Genomic DNA, 20,497 nt, shown 5'->3' with positions numbered 1-20,497 from the left:
ATGATGAGAGGAAACAAATCCAAAGTGGCTCCGTTAGAGATGGAGGCAGAGAAGAGATTAATTTTGACTTTCTCCTCCCCCTGACACTTGCCTTCTCCTTCTCTTCCTCGAATGCATGAGGGACAGAAATAAATAATATCTAGTTCTTATATATCACTTTTCATCTGGAGCTCTAAGAAATTCACTACCATTATCCCCATTTACCGGGGGGCGGGGGGAACTGAGGCACAGAGAGAGGAAATGACTAGAGCCCTGTAAACATGCAGCTGTCCGCTTTATATCCACAGACCATGTTTGTGGATCATGAATCGGATGTGGATACAAATTTTGTAGCCGAGAGGGCTCTAGAAATGACTCTCTCAAGGGCACCCAGCATATAATGGAGGTCTCCTAAGTGACCCCTCCCGTCCCCGGACACGCTGCCTCCATGTAGCCGGCCCCCGCACCTTTCTGAGTTTACTAGGACTCAGAGTAACAGCCGTGTTAGTCTGTATTCGCAAAAAGAAAAGGAGTACTTGTGGCACCTTAGAGACTAACCAATTTATTTGAGCATAAGCTTTCGTGAGCTACAGCATCCGATGAAGTGAGCTGTAGCTCACGAAAGCTTATGCTCAAATAAATTGGTTAGTCTCTAAGGTGTCACAAGTACTCCTTTTCTTTTTACTAGGACTGGTTGACAGGTTTTTTTGCTGGATATTTGGGGGGATGAAATATGTTTTTTTGGACTAAACAGAAGTTTTTCTTAAGGTTTCTGACTGTGTCAATTTTTTACCGAAAAACTCCAAAATAGGCTCTCTAGTTTTCAATAAAAGGAAAAATTCTGCAATTTTTTTTTTAAAAAAAATGGAATTTCCCCTCCCCCCCCATGGGAAATAAAACACAAACCCTGACCAGCTCTAGCATTTATATTGGTGTTAACCTGGAGTGGTGATCTACTGATGTGAAGGGAGTTAAATTGGTGCAAGGTGAGAAGCAGAAACGTGAAGTAGGAATGGTCCGATTTTGAGGGCATTTTATCTAATTTTTTTCTCACACCTTTTCAGAGAGGAAAAACTACTTACATCTATATCAGGAACCCAGGCCCAGATCTTTAAAGGCATTTAGGCACCTAACTCCCAGTGAAATAATTTCAGTGGGAGTTAGGCACCTTAATACTTTTGAGGCTTTGGGCCCAAGTGCTTACAGTATCCCCACTTAAGAAGCAGCACAGTGCTGTGAGGCTGTTAGTGTCTCCATGTGTTTCAGTGAATGTTAGGACCCTGGTCTTGCCAAGGGGTCTGTGTGGGTCTAGCCCTTTGCAGACATGAGGCCTGGGGGTGTGTGGAGTACATTGCTCACACAGTTTTTCTTTTAATTCAAAATTACTCAGGTGAATTGAGTACCCCGATCAGAGCATGGTGCACTCTACCCCCAGGGCCGGGACATGACTGCACAAGTAGTGACGTTGCAAGCTTCCATTACGCCGTCTTAGCAACGTGCCTAAACCTGGACCTGGACCGGGACTGGCCCCTTCTAATATTGAGACAGCAGCTGATCTCCCTTATTCAATCCATCCTTGGCTTCTCTGCTCATTCTTTCAAGACTCACTCTGACGATCAGCTTTGAGGTATGAGCATCTGTTGACTACAGCCTAGATAGAGACCAGCAAACTCATTTTCACATGAACTACTGAATCCTCAGCAAATGGCAGCTTCTTTCAGCCACTATGAAACACATAAGCATGAGTGACACGTGTTCTCCAGGGGGCGGTCCACAGGGAGAAGAAGATACTCACTAGTACTTGTTCAGGGAGTCCTTTTCAAGTTTATGTGGCAGCAATCTGTGCTTTTACAAGCCACGTTTCCAGACCCAGCTCCCCAGGAGTACGTGTGTGACATGTAGTTGTGGGTGTAGCACATGGATTCATTATAACAACAGACCTGAGCTGCATCTGAAGTGGTGAACAAAACCCATTACACCTCCACTCTGAGCAACCCAGTGACTTAAAAAATCAAACAAAAAAACCAAAACAAAAACAACCAACCACTTCACAACTCATGGCTTATTAGTAAGGCTAAGATTTTGTCACAGTTATTTTTAGGAAAAGTCAGGGACAGGTCACAGGCTTCCATGAATTTTTGTTTATTGCCTGTGACCTATCCCTGACTTTTACTAAAATAACTGTGACAAAATGGGCCTGAGGGGGAGATGAGGGCCCGAGCCCTGCTGCAGGAAGAGAAGCGGGGATGGGGGCAGCGCCTGCCGTTGCTGTGGCTGACGGCTCCGAGTTTCCACTGTTGTGTCTTGGAGCTCCGGGTCCTCCCGCCAACCATGTCGACTGAGAGCTGTGGGGGCCTCTGCCAGTTCCAGCCCTGCTGGCCTGGAGCTGAAGCGGAAAATGTCACGGAGGTCTCGCAGTCATGGAATCTGTGATCTCTGAGACATCATCTTATCCTTACTTATTAGGCCTGGTCTACACTGACACCAATGTCTAGGGTACGTGTAGCTACACGGCAGGCTGCGTCCACACTGTGGTGTGTAGCTACATGTGTCAGTGAAAGGCTCTGTCAGGGAGGAGGCAATGGGGAAAGGCTCCCACTGCCTCCCCTCTACCAGAGAGAGAGACTTTCCCCACTGCTGGAGCCTTTTCCTGTAGCAGAGAAGGTTCCAGCAGCGACGAGACAATAGGACACTACACTGCTAAAAACAGGAGTGGAGACAGGGAGGCACTGCTTGGGCATGTATAGAACTGGGTTGGGTACCTACCCTAAAGTTCTGGAGTATCTTTACTCACCTAACTGGTGCCCCACTGTCTACACTGCTATTTATACCACTGAAAGGGTGTGTGCAGTGTACGTACTGTACACATCACCATAATTGTAGACATAGCCTTAGACATGTGACTCGTACTGGGAATCACTTTTATTTAGAAATAATTTGATTAATAATTTGAATAATAGTTTGTGCTGTGTCCTTCTTCTCCATTTTTTACTACTCTTGTACTTAATTAGGAGTTCATCTGTTCCTGCTTATTTCCCACCTTACAATTTTCCATACATTAGTTGTTTGCTGAAGAAATGATCAGGACATCTCAAAATCAGTGGACTATAATTTCACATATACAATGAACAGTCGCAACAGCTGTAATTTAAGATTCAGATATCTTCCAGGAAGTATTCCCAGAAGTTTGGATTAAAATAAAATCAATAACAAATTCCCCTAGAAACATTACATAAAAACCAGATTATTTCTAAAGAAGATGGTCCCGAGGGTGGTAGATGCTGTACTCTTTGTAGAAGGGACCTCATGTGATCAGATGTTAATATATGTTTGATTTTAAAACTACCTAGTAAAATCACAGTAGAAGGGGATTCCAGCAGGGATGCAACCGAGTCAACTCTAGTCTTTCTACACTTTAGAGTCATCATGGACTGTGGACTGCATAACTTGCAGATTGATACCGAGCCATTCACTTCTCTATGACAGTGGCAGGGCAGGTATAAATTCCAAGGGTGAAATTCTGATCCCATTGAAGTCAATGGCAAAACTCCTTTTAACATCAAAAAAGGGCCAAGATTTCACCCTTAGGCTACCAGGCCACAACAGTTCAGCCACTGAGGAACCCATGTGATAGAAGAGAGAATTTTGGGCCAGATTCTCAGATGGAATATACTGCACTAGCTCCACTGAAGTCAGTTGGCCCTTCCTACTCCACTGTCTAAAATGTGGGAGTCCAGGAGAAATATTTCCTCATGTTTTCAGAAATAAACATTTTTTCATGAAAAAGCAATGAAGAAAAATGAGGTCTGCAACCTAGGAGGAAGGAAAACACCAGCTGAGATAACATTATACTATTCAGCCTGGCAAAACAGCCTTACACAATTACCAGCCAAGGAACAAAATCTACTAGCATGACATAGCAGAATACAATCTGGTTAGGATTTTTCATTCCTTTTATTTACCTGTCCGAAAAGTGAACTCACTCACGGCAAGGAGAATTGTGCAAAGATGTGCTATGAAACAGCCTGGCCCAAATTAAAAAAAAATAGACAATAATGACAAATGGACACAGGGACAAATGCAGATAGGCAAGTTGGTGAAGCCCCATCATGGGCACATCCTTTATGTTTCGTATCTACAGCTTTCAGATACCCAGGGTTTCTGGCTTTCACGCTTTGGTAACATTTTTATAGCTTGTCATGCCAAATAAGGCATAGCTGAATAGAACTCAGTCCAGCCTGGGCTGGTGACAAGTGAACATTGTTACTCTTACAGTGGGCTTGGCAGCCCACGCTGAATGAATTGGTGGTCTCAGTCCGGTGGACGACTGTCCATTCTATTTAAAAAACCACCACCACAATTAGCAGTCAGAGAGGCCAAGGACTGAATGGATATTTCATTCCTCCCTCAACCTGAAAGATGGTCTCTCAGGACTAAGGTCAACACTTCAGTGAGGTAATGGAAGGCAGCTTGAACACCTGCACCTGCTCTGAGGGTCCGACATCTTTCATCTCCATGCTGTTAATGGCTCACTAAAGTCATGAAGGGACAAATCCCACCTGAGTCAAGAGCAAAACTCCAAAATGATGTCGAAGGCAGCAGGAACTAACCGAAAGTGTGGGAGAAGGAAAAGAGTAAGAAAATGGAGCCAATCCTCCTGAACTGAGAACTTGGATGGGGAGAACAAACCAGTTAGCTATCTCCATATTGTGTAGTTATGGTTTTGCAGGGAAAGGCAAGGGAGTTTCCAGGACCTACTTGGAATCCAAGGACACTTGGAAGGAGGAATGCAGCACCTAATTTCTGTTCCTCTAAATAAATCAGTACAAGTTTGTCTTAAAAAAACCCCGAGTCCGTTCCTTCCATTTGTAAATTACTTTAATTTAAATATTTTGAGGTTAACAAAATACCCTTTGAATCAGACATGCCCCCAAAATACAAAACAGAAACAGAACCTCCTCATAGAGGGTAACCCCCCACCCCTTCTTTTCTACACTGGAGTTTATGGACTGTGAGCTGGCTGCCCTCCAGGGTCTGACACAAGGTCTGGAGTGCGGAGAGCAGCTGGAATTCATTTTCTTCCTTCAAATCAATGCACTCTCATATGAAGCTGCATTTTGGCATCTCTGTCTAAGAGAAAGTTCAGTGCAAAAGAAACTAACCCCAGCTGGGTTTCTTTCCAACCCAGTGCTCACTGAGCAAAAAAAAAAAAAAAAAAAAAATAGCCCTTCCCCCTGCCCCCACACATACATTGACTGTACCAAACAAAGGGTCATTCACGGCTGCTAGAAATGGGTCACATGAAGAAATGTTTGCAGATAAAACCAACGCTTTAACCCCCCCGCCCCACACACACTTTTTAAAATAAACACCAAGGAGCCGGGGATTGTTGACCGAGAGTCCTGGTCCTGGATATTCCCTCCTCCTCGCCACGCTTGCAATCCACTCTGCACCGCACGCAAACCAGGCCAAGCTCCAGCAGTCTGGCTGCCGCTCAAGTATGTTAGCAAGTCCAACACCTCCCCCTCCCCCCCCGGCAAGTTCCTTGGTGTAAGGTCCACTGTTCGAAGCCTTACAGTGCAGTTAGGTGGTACGGTGTGTTTTGCTAGTGCTTTTTTAATTCACATTAGGTCAGGCGGGGGAGCCAAGAGCCCCCGGGTCACAAAATCACACACTGCAGTTTGTGGGAGCCAGTCGCTCTGTCTCCTCGCCATTTGGTCTTCTTCTTCTTCTTCTGGCTTTTCTCTGGGATCTGTTGCCTGTTTGGAGGAAAGAAAGAAACAAACCCAGTGAACCATCCATAGTGTTTAGGCTAGGGGCAGATAGACAAGTATCTCTTGAGCCCTAAGAATCAGACAGAAGAGACCCCTGCGGTGAAATGGCTATCCCCACTCATAGACCCCTACGGCAGGTGAACCTCTCCTCTTCCCTCCTGCACAAAGAGATACGGGACCAAAACAAAGAAAGAACAAAGGGATGTGACTCTGTCGGTGAGAATTTAAATAGCCTGGCACAGCTCCTACTCACACTGCCATGGAGTGAGAGAGACACACACTAGAGTTCAGGAACAAACTGTTTTTCCTGGGCTCAGACCAGCAGGCGCTGCATTTATCCAGGGCGCTCGTACCGTGTTTCTGGCCAGTTTCTTAGATTGCTAGTTCTCTGAGATGGGGACAGTGTCCTCCTGGGTGCATGAGCAGCTCTGAACCCATCAAAGGCCCTCCTGGTATTCGATAATAGTAATAATTCACCAGATCACTGCCAGCTGCCCCATTAGAGTCAAGGAGCTGAAGTTAATGAAGTTAGGAGTGAAGAATAGCCATCCATCTGGGATGGGGGAAGGGAAGCCTCTGGAGCAGCAGCAGCTGCTAGGAAGAAGGAAGGACGGTATTGTGACTACAGCAAAGGTTACAAAAGGGGGCTAGGGTAACGTTGCCATGGCAGTGGATTGCAGAGACACATTTCAGAGGGGTAGCCATGTTAGTCAGAGGAGATTTGCTATTCTCACCCCTTCTGCTAGAGGGAGCGTGACCTCTACTCACCCTGCCCCCATCAGATGATCTACCAGGGTAAGTGGCTCACCAGTTTTCAAGGGGTAGGGGAGAGGAGCATGCACAACATATTAATGCTAATGGGAGTTATAAGGTCTGAAGTGAGAAGGCAATATACTGTGTCCTGGTTAAAATACAACCCTTCCCTCTCTCCCCAATGTCAGGCTGGGCCCCGTCATCTGGTAAATATGGTTACCCTAGTGTTCGGACATGCTGCATTATAGCCTACTCAGCCACCGGGGAAACTGAGTTCTGAGCAAGGGACTACAGAGAAACAGAAATCAGGGGAGAACTAAAGCCTGTTAAAACGACGAGGAGTCTGGTGGTACCTTAAAGACTAACCAATTTATATGGGCATAAGCTTTTGTGGGTAAAAACCCCACTTCTTCAGATGCCTCTTAAGGAGTGTTTTTCTACCCACAAAAACTTATGCCCAAATAAATCTTAGTCTTTAAGGTGCCACCGGACTCCTTGTTGTTTTTGTGGATACAGACTAACAGGGCTACCCCTCTGATACTTAAAGCCTGTTAAAGATTTACATCTGGCTGGAATTTCCCCCAGGTCAAATGAATTGATTTGGAATCAATTAGCGTTGGGTGTTTTCAAACCTGCTGTTCAAATGGGTTCTGCCCTGTGCTGCTAAATAAAACATTTTCCAATCTAAAGTGCTGAGTGGTTCAGAAGGAGAAAGTGCTCTGGGTCATTGCCAGACGCCAGCCCTGAGGAGGACACTCCAGGCAGCATGAAATCAAAGCAATCAGAAATGCACAGCTGGGATTCCCTCACAACTGTCTTCCACTGCAGCCCTCAATCACTTCAGTCAGCAACTTCTGTGGGTGTTGGATGAGCAATATCTTTAATGCTACTGCAGTTCCATTCGATTTACACTTCTGTGTCACTGAGGGCCTCCCAAATGCTCTAGGTTACAAGCTATCCAGAGTCACGTCATTTAGAAAAGGGGACTGGCTGCTACGCACAGGGCCAGATCCTCAGCTACTCTAAATGGACACAGCTCCATCAACCACTAGATAGTTTTCCCTTACACTAATTGCAGTGGAGCTACCAGTTTACACCCGCTGAAGATCTGGCCCAGAGTTGCAGAATAAACAGGAGAAAGGAAGGCTGCGTAGTTAAACGCAGGATTAGGAGTCAGGAGACTTGGGTTTGATTCCACAGACCGTGTGTCTTCTTGGCAACTTACAAAGGTCCGAACCATAGTCTCAGGAACAAATCAAATCTGTGTGTTGGGGATCTACCTTAACCACCTCCTCAGCTTGTTATGAGCTGAGCGCTGAACAGAAAGGATAAGCTAGCCACACCAGACACGGGACACAGCCAGTGTTGTGGGAGCCCAACTCTTGTGATTTGATCACGAGCCTTGAGATATTTGGTGTCTTTTTTCAAAGCCCCAGCTCCTGGAGTCCTGTTACTTATGTGAGAATCTTAGCTTTGATTTGTTTTTAAAAATGCTACTAGCCCTTATGGTTGCGGAGAAAAGCATAAAAATGAGACCCTGAAGGGCTCAAAGACTAGAAAGCCTAAAGCTCCCTCCAAAAAACAAACAAACAAAAAAAACAAAATACACCCCAAAACAAAATTCAGCCGATCTTATAATGTGTGGAGCCTGATGCATGATTTTGCAATGCTTGGGGTTGCCAATACTGCATAGCTAAAGATAACTGATTGGTCCTTGACTTCTTCCCCTCACCCCCAACCACAGTCTATTGAGATAAAATTTTGAAAGACATGTTTAGTGAGTTCTTTCTAGACAGTTAACTCTTCAGAGAACTGACCAGACCCAAATCTATTGTTTAGAAGTATGATTAGGAAGCAAGGTAACATTAGCAGCATTATACAAAGCTGATTTCTGGAAGATGATCCCAGAGACAGAGAATTAGCCCCTGCCCTGTGTTACAGTGGAAGAATGCTCCATGGCAAATTTACAGCAGGACGGAGGGAAGCTCAGGAAGATCCTGACAGATCTACTGACCAGTTAGATACTGGTACCACCAACTATGTGGACTGCCCCAGGCTCCTTCCAGCCAATCCCAGCACTTGTAAGAAAAACTGGGAATCAACCAAATGCAGCTCTACTCAGAAGGAGCACAACCGTTGGCCACCAGTTGCCATGGTATCCATCAGAGTATGGCTCATGCCCCAGGTCCTGTCAAGAGCTAGCCCCTTATGTTTGTGAAGCAATTTGGAGATAGGTGCAAAGTATTAGGAAGTTTTAAATGACATTTTCCTGACTACAGGTGAGCTAACAATTTGTGACAAAAAACGTAACAGATGATTTTATCCTATTTCTGATTGTGGCTAACCCTTGATTGTCTTTCAACAGTCTTCTCAAACCAGTTCAGCAAAATGTAGTTAGTTTCGATTGGCCAGCTAAGTCATGTGGCATCATTTCTGTTCTTTAACTGAATGAATGCACAAGGTTTTTATTTTATTTTATTTTTTTTTTTATACTGAAGGCAACAAGACTGATCAGGTGTCTAATTTGGCTGGTGGAACCTCTATAACAGCTGCTGATGCACACGAAGGAAAGAACCCAGACATGACAGTAAGGCCCTGGGGTCCATTTGGAGGGGTGGCACATACAGAATATACATTTTTAAATTTAATTTGTTAACTGGGAACATTTGACCTGGAGTCACTGAGAATCAACAAACAGGGAGAGCCACCATACCAATTATAGGTTTCAGAGTAGCAGCCATGTTAATCTGTATTCGCAAAAACAAAAGGAGTATTTGTGGCACCTTAGAGACTAACGAATTTATTTTGTTAGTCTCTAAGGTGCCACAAGTACTCCTCTTCTTCATACCAATTATAGTGATTTTTCAGAATAGCATTGGATAGCGATAAGAGCTCAATATAATAAATACTAATGACTGGCCTACTAATTACAAGGTACAGAATAGTTCAGAAACATCCAGGGACATTGCCAACTTGTATCTGTAACTCTTCAATAATTTTCCACCCACACCCTCCTTCTGCCAGCTTGAGATGATTTTGGAAGAGTGGGTAATACCATCTGCTTTCGATGGACGCTGACTCGAAGCTGTGGTAAGATAAACACTAACAGAGAGGCACCTGTGTATAAATGCCTAACAAGTTTCATTGCTGGGGAAGCCAATTCTTCCACCTCATATGGAAAAACTATAGCTTCACCTGATAGCATTAGTTATTAACCTAATAGCTTTCTTTGACAGGGTAACAAGCCTTGTGGTTATGGGCGTGGGTGGGAAGAGGTAGATGTGGTTTATCTTGACTTTAGTAAGGCTTTTGATATTGTCTCGCATGACCTTCTCATAAACAAACTTTGGAAATACAATCTAGATGGAGCTACTATAATGTGGGTGCATAACTTGTTGGAAAACTGTGAACCACTGATAGCTACTCACTGGTTACAATCAACCTGGAAGGGCATATCAAGTGGGGTCCTACAGGGATCAGTTCTGGGTCCAGTTCTGTTTGATACCTTCATCAATGATTTAGATAACGGCATAGACAGTACACTTATAAAGTTTGTGAATGATACCACGCTGGGAGGGGTTGTAAGTGCTTTGGAGGATAGGATTAAAATTCAAAATCATCTGGACAAAAACTGTAGAAATGGAGTTGATAGGATGAAATTCAATAAGGACAAATGCAAAGTCCTCCACTTAGGAAGGAACAATCAGTTGCATGCATACAAAATGGGAAATGACTGCCTAGGAAGGAGTACTGTGGAAAGGGATCTGGCGGTCAGAGTGGATCACAAACTAAAAAAAGCAATCATCATTCTAGGATGTATTATCAGCAGTGTTGTAAGACACAAGAAGGAATTTTTCTGCTCTACTCTGCACTGATTAGGCCTCAGCTGAAGTATTGTGTCCAGTTTTGGGCACCACATTTCAGGAAATATGTGGACAAATTGGAGAAGGTCCAGAGAAGAGCAAACAACATGAGTAAAGGTCTGGAAAATATGACTTATGAGGAAAAACTGAAAAAAATGGGTTTATTTAATCTGGAGAAGAGACAATTGAGAAGGGACTTGATAACAGTTTTCAAATACATAAAAAGTTGTTACATGGAGGAGGGAGAAAAATTGTTCTCCTGAATCTCTGAGGATAGGACAAGAAGCAATGGACTTGAAGTGCAGCAAGGGCAGTTGAGGTTGGACATAAGAAAAAACTTTCTAGCGGTCAGGTTGGTTAAGCACTGGAATAAATTGCCTAGGGAAGTTGTGGAATCTCCATCACTGGAGATTTTGAAGAACAAGTTTGACAAACACCTGTCAGGAAAATGTCTACACAATACTTCGTTCTTCCTTGAATGCAGGGGACTGGACTAGATGACCTCTTGAGGTCCCTTCCAGTTCTACGATTCTATGATTACAGAAGAAATCTGTTTGCAGCAATACAGGTCACTGAAGTGGAGAAAAACAACATTCAAACCTAAGGTCTTTAAAGATTCTGCAGGTGGCACAATTGGTGTCATAAAAAGAAGACAGAGACAAAATATTTTCCCGAAGTTATAAGTGTTGGAGGGGGAAAAACATGAACAGGTTCATATTCCAGATTGAGCAACTGGAGAACTGGGGTGAAATCCTGGGCAAAATTCCATTAATGTCAGCAGGGCCAGGATTTCACCCAGAGAGTGAAACTGATTTTCCAAAGGCTGCGGACGAAGTTAGTGGCAAGGCTAGAAACAAAGCCCTGCTCTCCAAGATGGAAGACCCATGGCGTATCCAGTAGACCACAGTGTTTCTCATACAAATTGGCTTACGTTTCACTACTTAGTGGGTAGAAAAAGTGAAATGTCACCTTCAGATTAGAAAATAGCCAATTCCTTCAAGTTTTGGCCACAAGAAAACAACCAGACATTGTAATCAAAATGACAGTGTAATGGAAATCCAAACAGTGCCATCTTCATTCACACACTTACACTGATTCAGAAAGTCAGCAGACAAAAGTGAGGTGGAAATAGCGTCAAGACTCTTCTGTACAATACAATAGTTTAACTGTCTCTCCAGTAATTTTGCTCAGCAAATGCTAGATGCTGTTATCTGTATCGTGTTTTGGACTACACGTGAAAAGGGTGCCTTAGCCACTCGTGACAGTTCAAGGTCTCCCTGCGCTTATCTTAGAATAGGTGCATTCTTACCAAAATCCTAGTGTTTTTGTCCTTTTGTGATTAAATTCTGCCAAATGAAAATTCTTCCTGGAGTTTCGGTTGGGTTACTCACCTCCCCTACTCAAAAAGCTGCTGTGTGACATGCATGTGTACTGCCAAACAGAAACAAACACCCCAAAGCTCCCTGCTCCTTGCCACAACAAAAGGTGGCTGCATTTCAGTGATGGGGATTCTTTTTATACACACACACACACGTGTATATATTATATACACACACACACACACACACACACACACACACACACACACACACATCCTGTATTTTTATATTACAGCCCTCATGAGGTCAACTGAAACCACTGATATACACAAATAAGGACTTCTGGGGTCAGATTCCAGTGGATTAGGTCATATACAGGACTAAATGCTGCTTGCAGACCAGTTAGTCCATAACTCTGGTGTTTGTATCTTTGAGGTTCCACTGTAATATTATTCAGTCCACTGTCTAAAGTACTTTGGAGTACTGCCCTATAAGAAATGCTATGTATTAAATACAATGGGATCCCAGTTATCTAATTTAACTGGGACCGGGGCCAGATTAGAGAACCAAAAATCCAGATAAACTGGAGAACGGGCAGCAGGGCGCTGACTGTCAGCCCTGGGAGGCTGGGGCTCCTGCTGTTAACCTCGGTTAAATGGGGTTCTACTTTATATTACTTCCAACACAGAGAAAGTTTTAATTTTGAAGTCACATCTGCAACTGGGTGAAACATGTAGTGGAGTTATGGAAATCAAAAGTTTCAGAACCTTAAAACAATAAGGACACCTGGGAAAACCATGAGCAAATTTTCAAAGACAGGTGCGAGCCACACTCAAAAGATTACTGGCATCAAAACAGAGGTCACAGTTAAGGATGTCCGGATGTGACCCAGGATGTATGTGGAAAACTGGGTAGGGGAAATGGACAGGATGTCTGTGAGTGTCTGCGGAAGAAGGTTATATATGTAGATATACAGTTTTACATTTTATTTTCTGATTTTTATGGATTTGAGCTTTGCTCTGGTGTTCCATCTGATTTTCAGGAATACAGTATAACACCAGATATATCGTTAGTGTAAATTGGTATAACTTCATGGACTTCAATGGAGTTATGCTGATTTACGTTAGCAGAAGATCTGGCCCACAGTTTTTGTACTCCAGTATCGCCTGTTATTATTGATCACTAATGTAGTGTCTGGATGTACTGCAGGTGAATACACTATATTTGAAATTTTTTACATGCAGTTAGATCTCACAATGTTGAGCACGGACAATGAAGATTTTATACCTTAAAAGATAACTACATTTTGATAGTTGTGTGCAGGTATAGAACAAGCAGCCCTAATAAAGAATAAAAGAGCAGGCTCTTGGTTCCATGTGTTCCAATGATTCATGAGTCTTCTGTCAATGGAGGTTAATAGATGGCTGAGTAAAGTGTTTTATGGCTCACCTGATTACTCTAACAAGATCATGGAAGGCTTTATCAACATTCAGAGGTGGGTCCTTGGCACTAGTTTCTATGTATGGGATCTGAAAGACAAAAGCCCAGCATAATAAATACTAGTAACATCTTACATGTGGACAATGAACCTATCTCAAGTGACAACCCAAGGGACTAGAGAAAAATGGATGCAAAACAGAGGGTTGTCCTATAATGACTAATGCAGAAGGACTGTACTGAATAGATTTGGGGACACTTTCAGGTAGTCTCTTAGAGCAATAGACTGTTTAATAAGGGTGTTCTCAACCATGGAATTAATAGTACAGCATCGTTCATCTTGATATCTCTCAAAGCCCTTTGCTAACGAAGTGGTCTAAACCACTATGGGTTAAATCCTTGCCCCATTGAAGTCAATGGGAGTTTTGCCGTTGGTTTTAATGGAGCCAAGATTTCACCTTACAACAACGTACAGCTGTGCTACACGGGAGGTTGGGGAACAAAGTGAAGGTTATATCCAAATGAAACTGCCAGGAGAAAGGCAGGTAAGTGAAATGTTGCCATGACATCAAGGTTAATTCGCAGAAAGGACACAAAAACACTTACCAAAGATCACCCCATCCTGTAAAATGTGCAACATACAAAACAGCTGGAAGCATAAAGTTTCAGATTTGGGGGGAGTAATTGCAGAGTTATTAGGAGAGATGTTCATTTTCCCTGAGATGTACTTGAGGACATGAAGACCATACAAACAAAACAAAACTATTTACCATGCCTGCCAGAAGTTTGTTGGAGATTGCTGAAAAACTAACACCTGCCAAAAATTCCTTCCTTGCTACACTGCATTTTAAGGTTCTTGAATGGTGATTTCTACAGGTACCTTTCCGACTTTGAAAAACTTCTGTTCGGGTGACAGAGAAGGTCATTTTCTATTGGCAGCCAAATGGATTTTTGTGGTCACTTGTAGCATACATACCCAGCAAAGAGCCATATTTGTAACCCTGGCTTCTGATAGCGCATGTGAAAATTCTGCATTTGCACATATAGCACCTTCCACACCCCTGAAACTGAGCACAACTCAGGAGCTATGTGTTGTGTTCTTGTTTAGGTTGACTGGCTCTCTGCTCTTCCACAAAAGCTTCTTTACAGGGGTGGGAATAAATATACGCAGAATGATTTTATGTTATCTTTAAAAGTCCAGTGGGATGCGGCAAGTTCCATTAAGTCTTTTCCATGACTGTGGGCATTTAGAAGCGATTAACCTAGTGTAACGGTGATTATAATCTTACTTGGGAGCCATTTCTGGAGCCAAACTGCAGTATGGATAGCAGGGAACTGAGATATTGGGTCTGATTTATATGGGTTTTACACTCATGTAATTCCATCATCATCATCAACGGACTTACTCCTGATTGACAACAGTCCGAGATCAGAATCAGGCCTGGTGTATCTACTAATGACCTTTTCTGCATTTTCATTTGAAGAGTGCATTCTGTCAATCTTGCATGCACATTCCACCCACCTGCAAATAACTTGCATTACATGACTTTATGATCATGTGTGCAGTGTAGCTGCAGCCATGCGGATCCCAAGGAATTAGAGAGGTTAGGTGGGTGGGTGAGGTAATATCTTTTATTGTACCAACTTCTGCTGGTGTGAGACCAGGTTTTGAGAAGCGGGGAAGGGCGGGGGGGGGGAGGGGGTTCCTTTTCCATACCTGAAGAGCTCGTCTCTCTCACCAACAGTAATTGGTCCAATAAAAGATATCACCTCACCCACCTTATCTCTCTAATGACTATGATCATCATAGCTCAGCTGTAGTATGCTGCAAAGAATTGGCCCCACTGGAAGTAACCTCTCTATATACTACTTTCTTTGCCTTTTATTTGAAAATGTAATTGCAAGTGTTTAATTATAAGAGAAGCGATCCAATTAAACTCCAAATGCGGAATTAATCCCATTCTGAACGCCTGTAATGAAACTTAAAAGAGTGCAACTGCCAAAACAACATGCAAACAAAGAAACACCCACAAACTTACATTATGTTTAGTTGCCATTTCTCTTCCTTGTTCCCGAGTGATTTTCCGCAAATGCATTAGATCAACTTTGTTGGCCACCAATATCATTGGAAAAGACTCTCTGCAAGAAAGCAATATGAGGAGACTTTCAGTGTAAAGTGTTCAGGGAAAGCTTCCTTTTCAAAGACTACCACCGTCTAGCATTTTCAGCTAGAAAGACGCAGCATGTAGGCATTTACCACCATAGTTATAATCAGGCTCAGAAGGATTAGATTTTTATTGGTAAATGTTGGTAAACATCGATTTCACTGTACACACACAAACCGATGAAAAACACTTTCTTTCTTTGTTTATCTGTATATTTTGATTATCAATGAAAAATGCTGCCTCAGAATTTAGTAGAGCCAAAATCCAGAGATTTAGACTTTTGGATTACGCTTGTAACAAATGGACTAGTGAATGAATAGTGAAAACAGGTATGATTTGTTGATTTAAGAATATTTACTTTGTATATTTTGACATGTGATATTGACAATTTGTGTTAAAAGTTTAGAAAGCTTTAACTTTTTGAATCTCAAAGTCTACGGTCATTTAATAATTATCATCCCCCTCCCCTAATTTCCTGCAACTGTGAAAACTGAAAATCAATTAAAAATGGGGGAAAAATGCTTAAAACCCAGAATTTCATGGAATTGTGAAAATTGATAAAAATCTAAAAAAAGCTTAACAATAAACATCACTATTATCTTTTGAAATTATAAAAAATAAAAATCAAATTCTTCCAAGCCTAGTTATAATTACAAGCAGGATCAAGCAATCACACATTATCACAGAAGCAGAACTCAGATATCTATTTATACATTACCTAGGCAAGATATTTGCCTTGGTAGTTGGCACATTAAATTTGTACACAAACAGTTGATGTACCTGCAAGTGATCAAAGCTGCTGTTTTCTTATAGTTTAAGAATAGGCTCCACCATGATCCAATATTCCTATCAGTTACACAACTTCAGTACTTAACTAATATTGGTCCATATGCATAGAAGAAAATTAGTGTAGGCATTCAAAGACATTGTGATCAAGAGAAAATGGGCAGATTTTCAACATTTCTGGTTATGGTGTCTGATAAGTTTCATTCAAGCCAGGTCTCAGAACTCTGCTCGCAAATGAGAACTGAGGGAAATGATGCAGTGTCCATACGGTAACATTATTTTGGGTGGGACAGAGGAACATATTGGGAATATTTTCATGGCGGACAACAAGTTTGTTTCAATACACACTTATTGCGAGGTACCAAAAATATCCTGAAGGCCTATTTGGAATATTCCCTATTCAGGAGCTGGTGGACTAAAAGAACAATACTATTACCTAGTGCCTCCTGCTTCTAAAAATACAAGGGAATGAACTACTATCCTTAAGTATCAAAAATTGCCTAACTTTACAATAATTGCTCTAAGTAACAGTCTACAGATACTTAACTGTAGAGCGATAGGTTTGTCAGTGTAAATCAGTCATAGTGTAAATCAGCACAGGTCCACTGAGGTCAATGGAACTATGCCAGTTTACACCAACTGAGGATCTGGCCATAAGTCTTTTAGGTCCCACCCCCCAAAACAATCATGATTTGTCATTAAGGGTCGTATTCTACTGAGCAAGACTCTCCCACGAATTTTTACTCACCAGGCCCTATGTACGTCCAACGGACTGGAGTAATGAATGGAGTTTAACTAGTTTTGAAACTACTAAATAAGATTAAATGGTTTTTACTATTTTATTGTAAAACAATTGATTTTCCCCAACTCTATTTCTTCCGGGGAAAAAAAAATACAAAAATAATATTATATATATATATATCATGGGCCAGCATTTTTTCCTTTACTTTCTAAAATGATGATTTCTATATTTTTTGCAATGACAGAGCCATAATATTTGCCATGACAAGTAGCAAGCCTTACTTATTTGTGTAAAACTTTTGACTGGAATTACTTTAAATTCAAATGATTTTTCTGTCTCCATGTCTTTTTTTCCACTGAGACAGAGAAGGACTTGGTCTTTTCTCTGACATACTGCTTCATAACTGTGGCTGGAGATAAACTGAACACAGGTTTTTGAATTTCCATTTACTCTTACAGTTAATTATGATAATATGGATTTAATTTAAATGTCTAAGCAATAATGTATCTTGATTCTATGTCTATTCTAGGGTAAATGCTTTGCTGTCTTCAATGATCCATTCTTCTCTGGTTGGCAGCACAGTGGTAGAAACAGACTAAATTTGGACAGTATGTAATTTGCCTTATTTACGTCAGAAATAAAACTCTGGTCATTGTTCCCTGTAGTGAGTTGTATGATTGCTAGTTGAACAGGACAAATGAAGCTATTGACTTCACAATGGTTAAATGTACTGAAAAAGGCACGGTCTTTTAAACAACTCTTCCAAAGAAGGAAACCTCTTGGATTTCAAATATCCAGAAATAAATGCTTAAGGGGGACATATGACTGTTAAGATGAAAACACAGCCAGATTCTGGTCTCAGTTACACTGGTATGAATCTGGAGTAACTACTCAACTCAGTTCAGAATTCAGTGCCATGTAGAATGAAAAACTCTTTATCCAGGCTGCTAATAGAGCGTTGGCTAATTAAAATGATTCCAGTTCTTAAATAAGCTAAATTTACTTTTTATCATTTGAACTGTTTGTTTACTTTATGCGCTTCATGCAGCTTGAGCTGGAAAAGGAGAACATTTTTCTTTCTAGTCAATTTCACTTCCCAGTTCTCATACACAAGCTGCTGTGTTTAGGTTAACAACACCGCTGAAGGTGGGGTGGGGGGAGAGGAAAGTTTCATATCAAAACCAAAAGGGCGACCCATTTTTATTAAATTTAATTAGATAAAACACATGTCTATTCATAATAGGTTACAGAACACTGTTTTGTTCTCTCTCAGCTTACAAAGACTTCATTGTCGACCTAGCTTAGGCTCAGGATTTAAGAGAATGTGGTAGATATGAAGAAAATCCCACTTCTATATCTAGGAGGCAAATAAAATGATTGCTATTTATGTTCATCTAGATGCAGTAAAAGGGTAGCTTTTCCTTCATTTCCCACTCTTGTGGGCTTTTTGTTGGACACTTCACTGGAAAAGCATTCCTGCAGTACTCCTCTCATGATATGAGTCCACCCCTCCTTTTGGGGAGTTCTTCACAGCTGAAAAGCCAGCAACAAGGACGGACTCCTCTGGCAACTTCTCTTGAGGTCTCCCTTGATTAAAAAAAAATTATGAATGGAAAAATTAAGTGCTTTAAAGCTGCAAGCATGCATGATCTAGATTCACACTCCACTCAGTGAAAATGGAAAACACTTATGTGGTAGGATGGAGAAGAGTGAATTATTAACAAGATAAAAAGATCCTGTGAGCTTCCTCTTTGATCTTTCTGGAGTATTGGCTGACCACTGGTTTAGAGCTCTAATATTGCCTTCTCTCTTTTATTCACAAATGTTAGACAACTGAACTGTCCACCCCATGTAAATCTTCCATTAACCATTCATTCCCAGACACCTAAATGCAAGCACACAGAGATGCTGTTCATTGAATAATAAATAAATAAATAAATAATAATACCACCTAGCTCTCAGCGCTTTCCATCTATAGATCTCAAACCACTTGGCAAAGGAGGGTAAGTTACTTTACCCCATTTTATGGATCTGGAAACTGAGGCACAGAGTGGGGAAGTGACTTGCCCATGGTCACTCAGCAGGCCTGTGGCAGAGCTAATACTAGAACCCAGATCTCCTGGGTCCCAGTGCTGTGCTCTACTTGCTGGATCATAATGCCTCCAAAGCAGCAGGGATTCGCGTTAAGGGAGCTCTTCCCTCCAGTGCACTCACCGGTCTTTGACTCGGAGAATCAGTTGGTGGAACCTGTCCACGTGTTCAAAGCTGGCTTTGTCTGTGACTGAATAGACTATAAGGAACCCGTCCCCCGTCCGCATATATTGCTCCCGCATAGCGCTGAATTCCTCTTGTCCTGCAGTGTCTAGAACTAGTACAGGGGAGGAGATTGTTAGTCATTCTGCTGACATTGCCATCACTACATTACATCTTTCTTCACGTTCCTACCTTCACTGAGATGACTGTCGGGATCCGACAGGTGCCATGCAAGGCTACTGGTTTGCTTCCTTGGTCAAATCAGGTAGCAGGTTTGGTTGGTGATCACAGAACATTAATAGCCACATGAGCTAGTCGAGTGAGAAGTGCTATCAAGCCCTGCCCCCCGCATTGTGCCATTGCTATCCAACCTTCATTGCACCCTCTCTTTTGCTACACCTACCACCCCTGCACAGGATTAGATGGCTTCCACCTTCCTCCAAAGCAACAAGCATTGGTTGCTGCCCAAAGCAGGATACTGAATTAGGTGCATCAGCCCCTCTGACTGGGCATGGCTAACATCCTCAATTTCTGCCTCGCCAATCTCGCTGTTCCCTACACAGGAGACTAGCAGGGTAGGTAGATACCAGTTCAGATCACTCAGCTACTCCATTAACCAGCTGACCACGTGGAGCTGGGCCACACATTGGAATAATTTCTTTTTGTTTACATTCCTTGTCCAAGAGATTGGAGATTTATTAAGAATGTCCAGAGTTACAGGTAATAAACATTTCAGATGGGATATTAAAATTGAGCAATGGGCTTGGGCCCTGAAGCACAAACTCTTAGAGATCAGGATGAGGTGGGCGGGTTATCTCATGTTGGTCTACTGCGGGATTCTTACAGCCGTCCTCTGACGCATCCTGTGCTGGCCACTCTCAGGGGCAGCCCACTGGACCTCATAGGTCATAGGTCTGACGCATTCCTATGAGTTCAGCCAGTCAAATCTGCACGCATAGATTCACTTCTGTAGGCAGCGGGAATGCCCCAGAATGGTGACCTTTGAAATCATGGAGCATCGGATGAAGCAGAGGGGTAGCAGCTAACATGGGATCCTCCAAGCAGAAATGAGAACACTATGCAGAGTGGGACATTGGCTATTCAAATGAGTAGGGAAGGTACTGAGTTAGAAAAGTAAAGCTGAGAACTGTGGCAACTGGACATGTTGCCTATCAGTGTTTGCTGTCCACATATGCACCAGGAAAGGAGGCATCGGGACATAAGCAATCTACTGACTAGGCTGAGGGTGCTGGACACAAGGTTCTCTTGTACAGGTTTGTGACCCTAATGAGCACTCCTTGTTTGCATCAGATGTTGAGGCTGCCTTGGTTTCTAGAGGATAAGCACCCTGGAGCTGCTTCAGTCCTGGTGGTACCTGCAGAGTCAGCATCAGTAGCCAGCCATCCCAACCTGCCAAACATAGCAC

General features: G+C 42.4%; 1 protein-coding gene across 1 annotated transcript in view; it reads right to left on the bottom strand.

Moving 5' to 3' along the window:
* Nucleotides 1–4,857: 4,857 nt before the first annotated feature.
* Nucleotides 4,858–20,497, bottom strand: part of MRAS (muscle RAS oncogene homolog) — a 60,398-nt gene continuing 44,758 nt past the window's right edge. The window contains exons 3-6 of the mRNA XM_077829689.1: nt 19,033–19,186; nt 15,165–15,264; nt 13,138–13,217; nt 4,858–5,738 (exon numbers count right to left, since the gene is read on the bottom strand). Of these exons, the coding sequence (XP_077685815.1) occupies nt 5,639–5,738; nt 13,138–13,217; nt 15,165–15,264; nt 19,033–19,186 (434 nt within the window). The 3' untranslated portion in view covers nt 4,858–5,638. The remainder of the gene's footprint in view (nt 5,739–13,137; nt 13,218–15,164; nt 15,265–19,032; nt 19,187–20,497) is intronic.

Source organism: Eretmochelys imbricata, chromosome 11 (assembly GCF_965152235.1).
Source record: "Eretmochelys imbricata isolate rEreImb1 chromosome 11, rEreImb1.hap1, whole genome shotgun sequence".
Classification (NCBI taxonomy): domain Eukaryota; kingdom Metazoa; phylum Chordata; order Testudines; family Cheloniidae; genus Eretmochelys; species Eretmochelys imbricata.
This window is presented reverse-complemented; position numbering and strand designations above follow the sequence as displayed.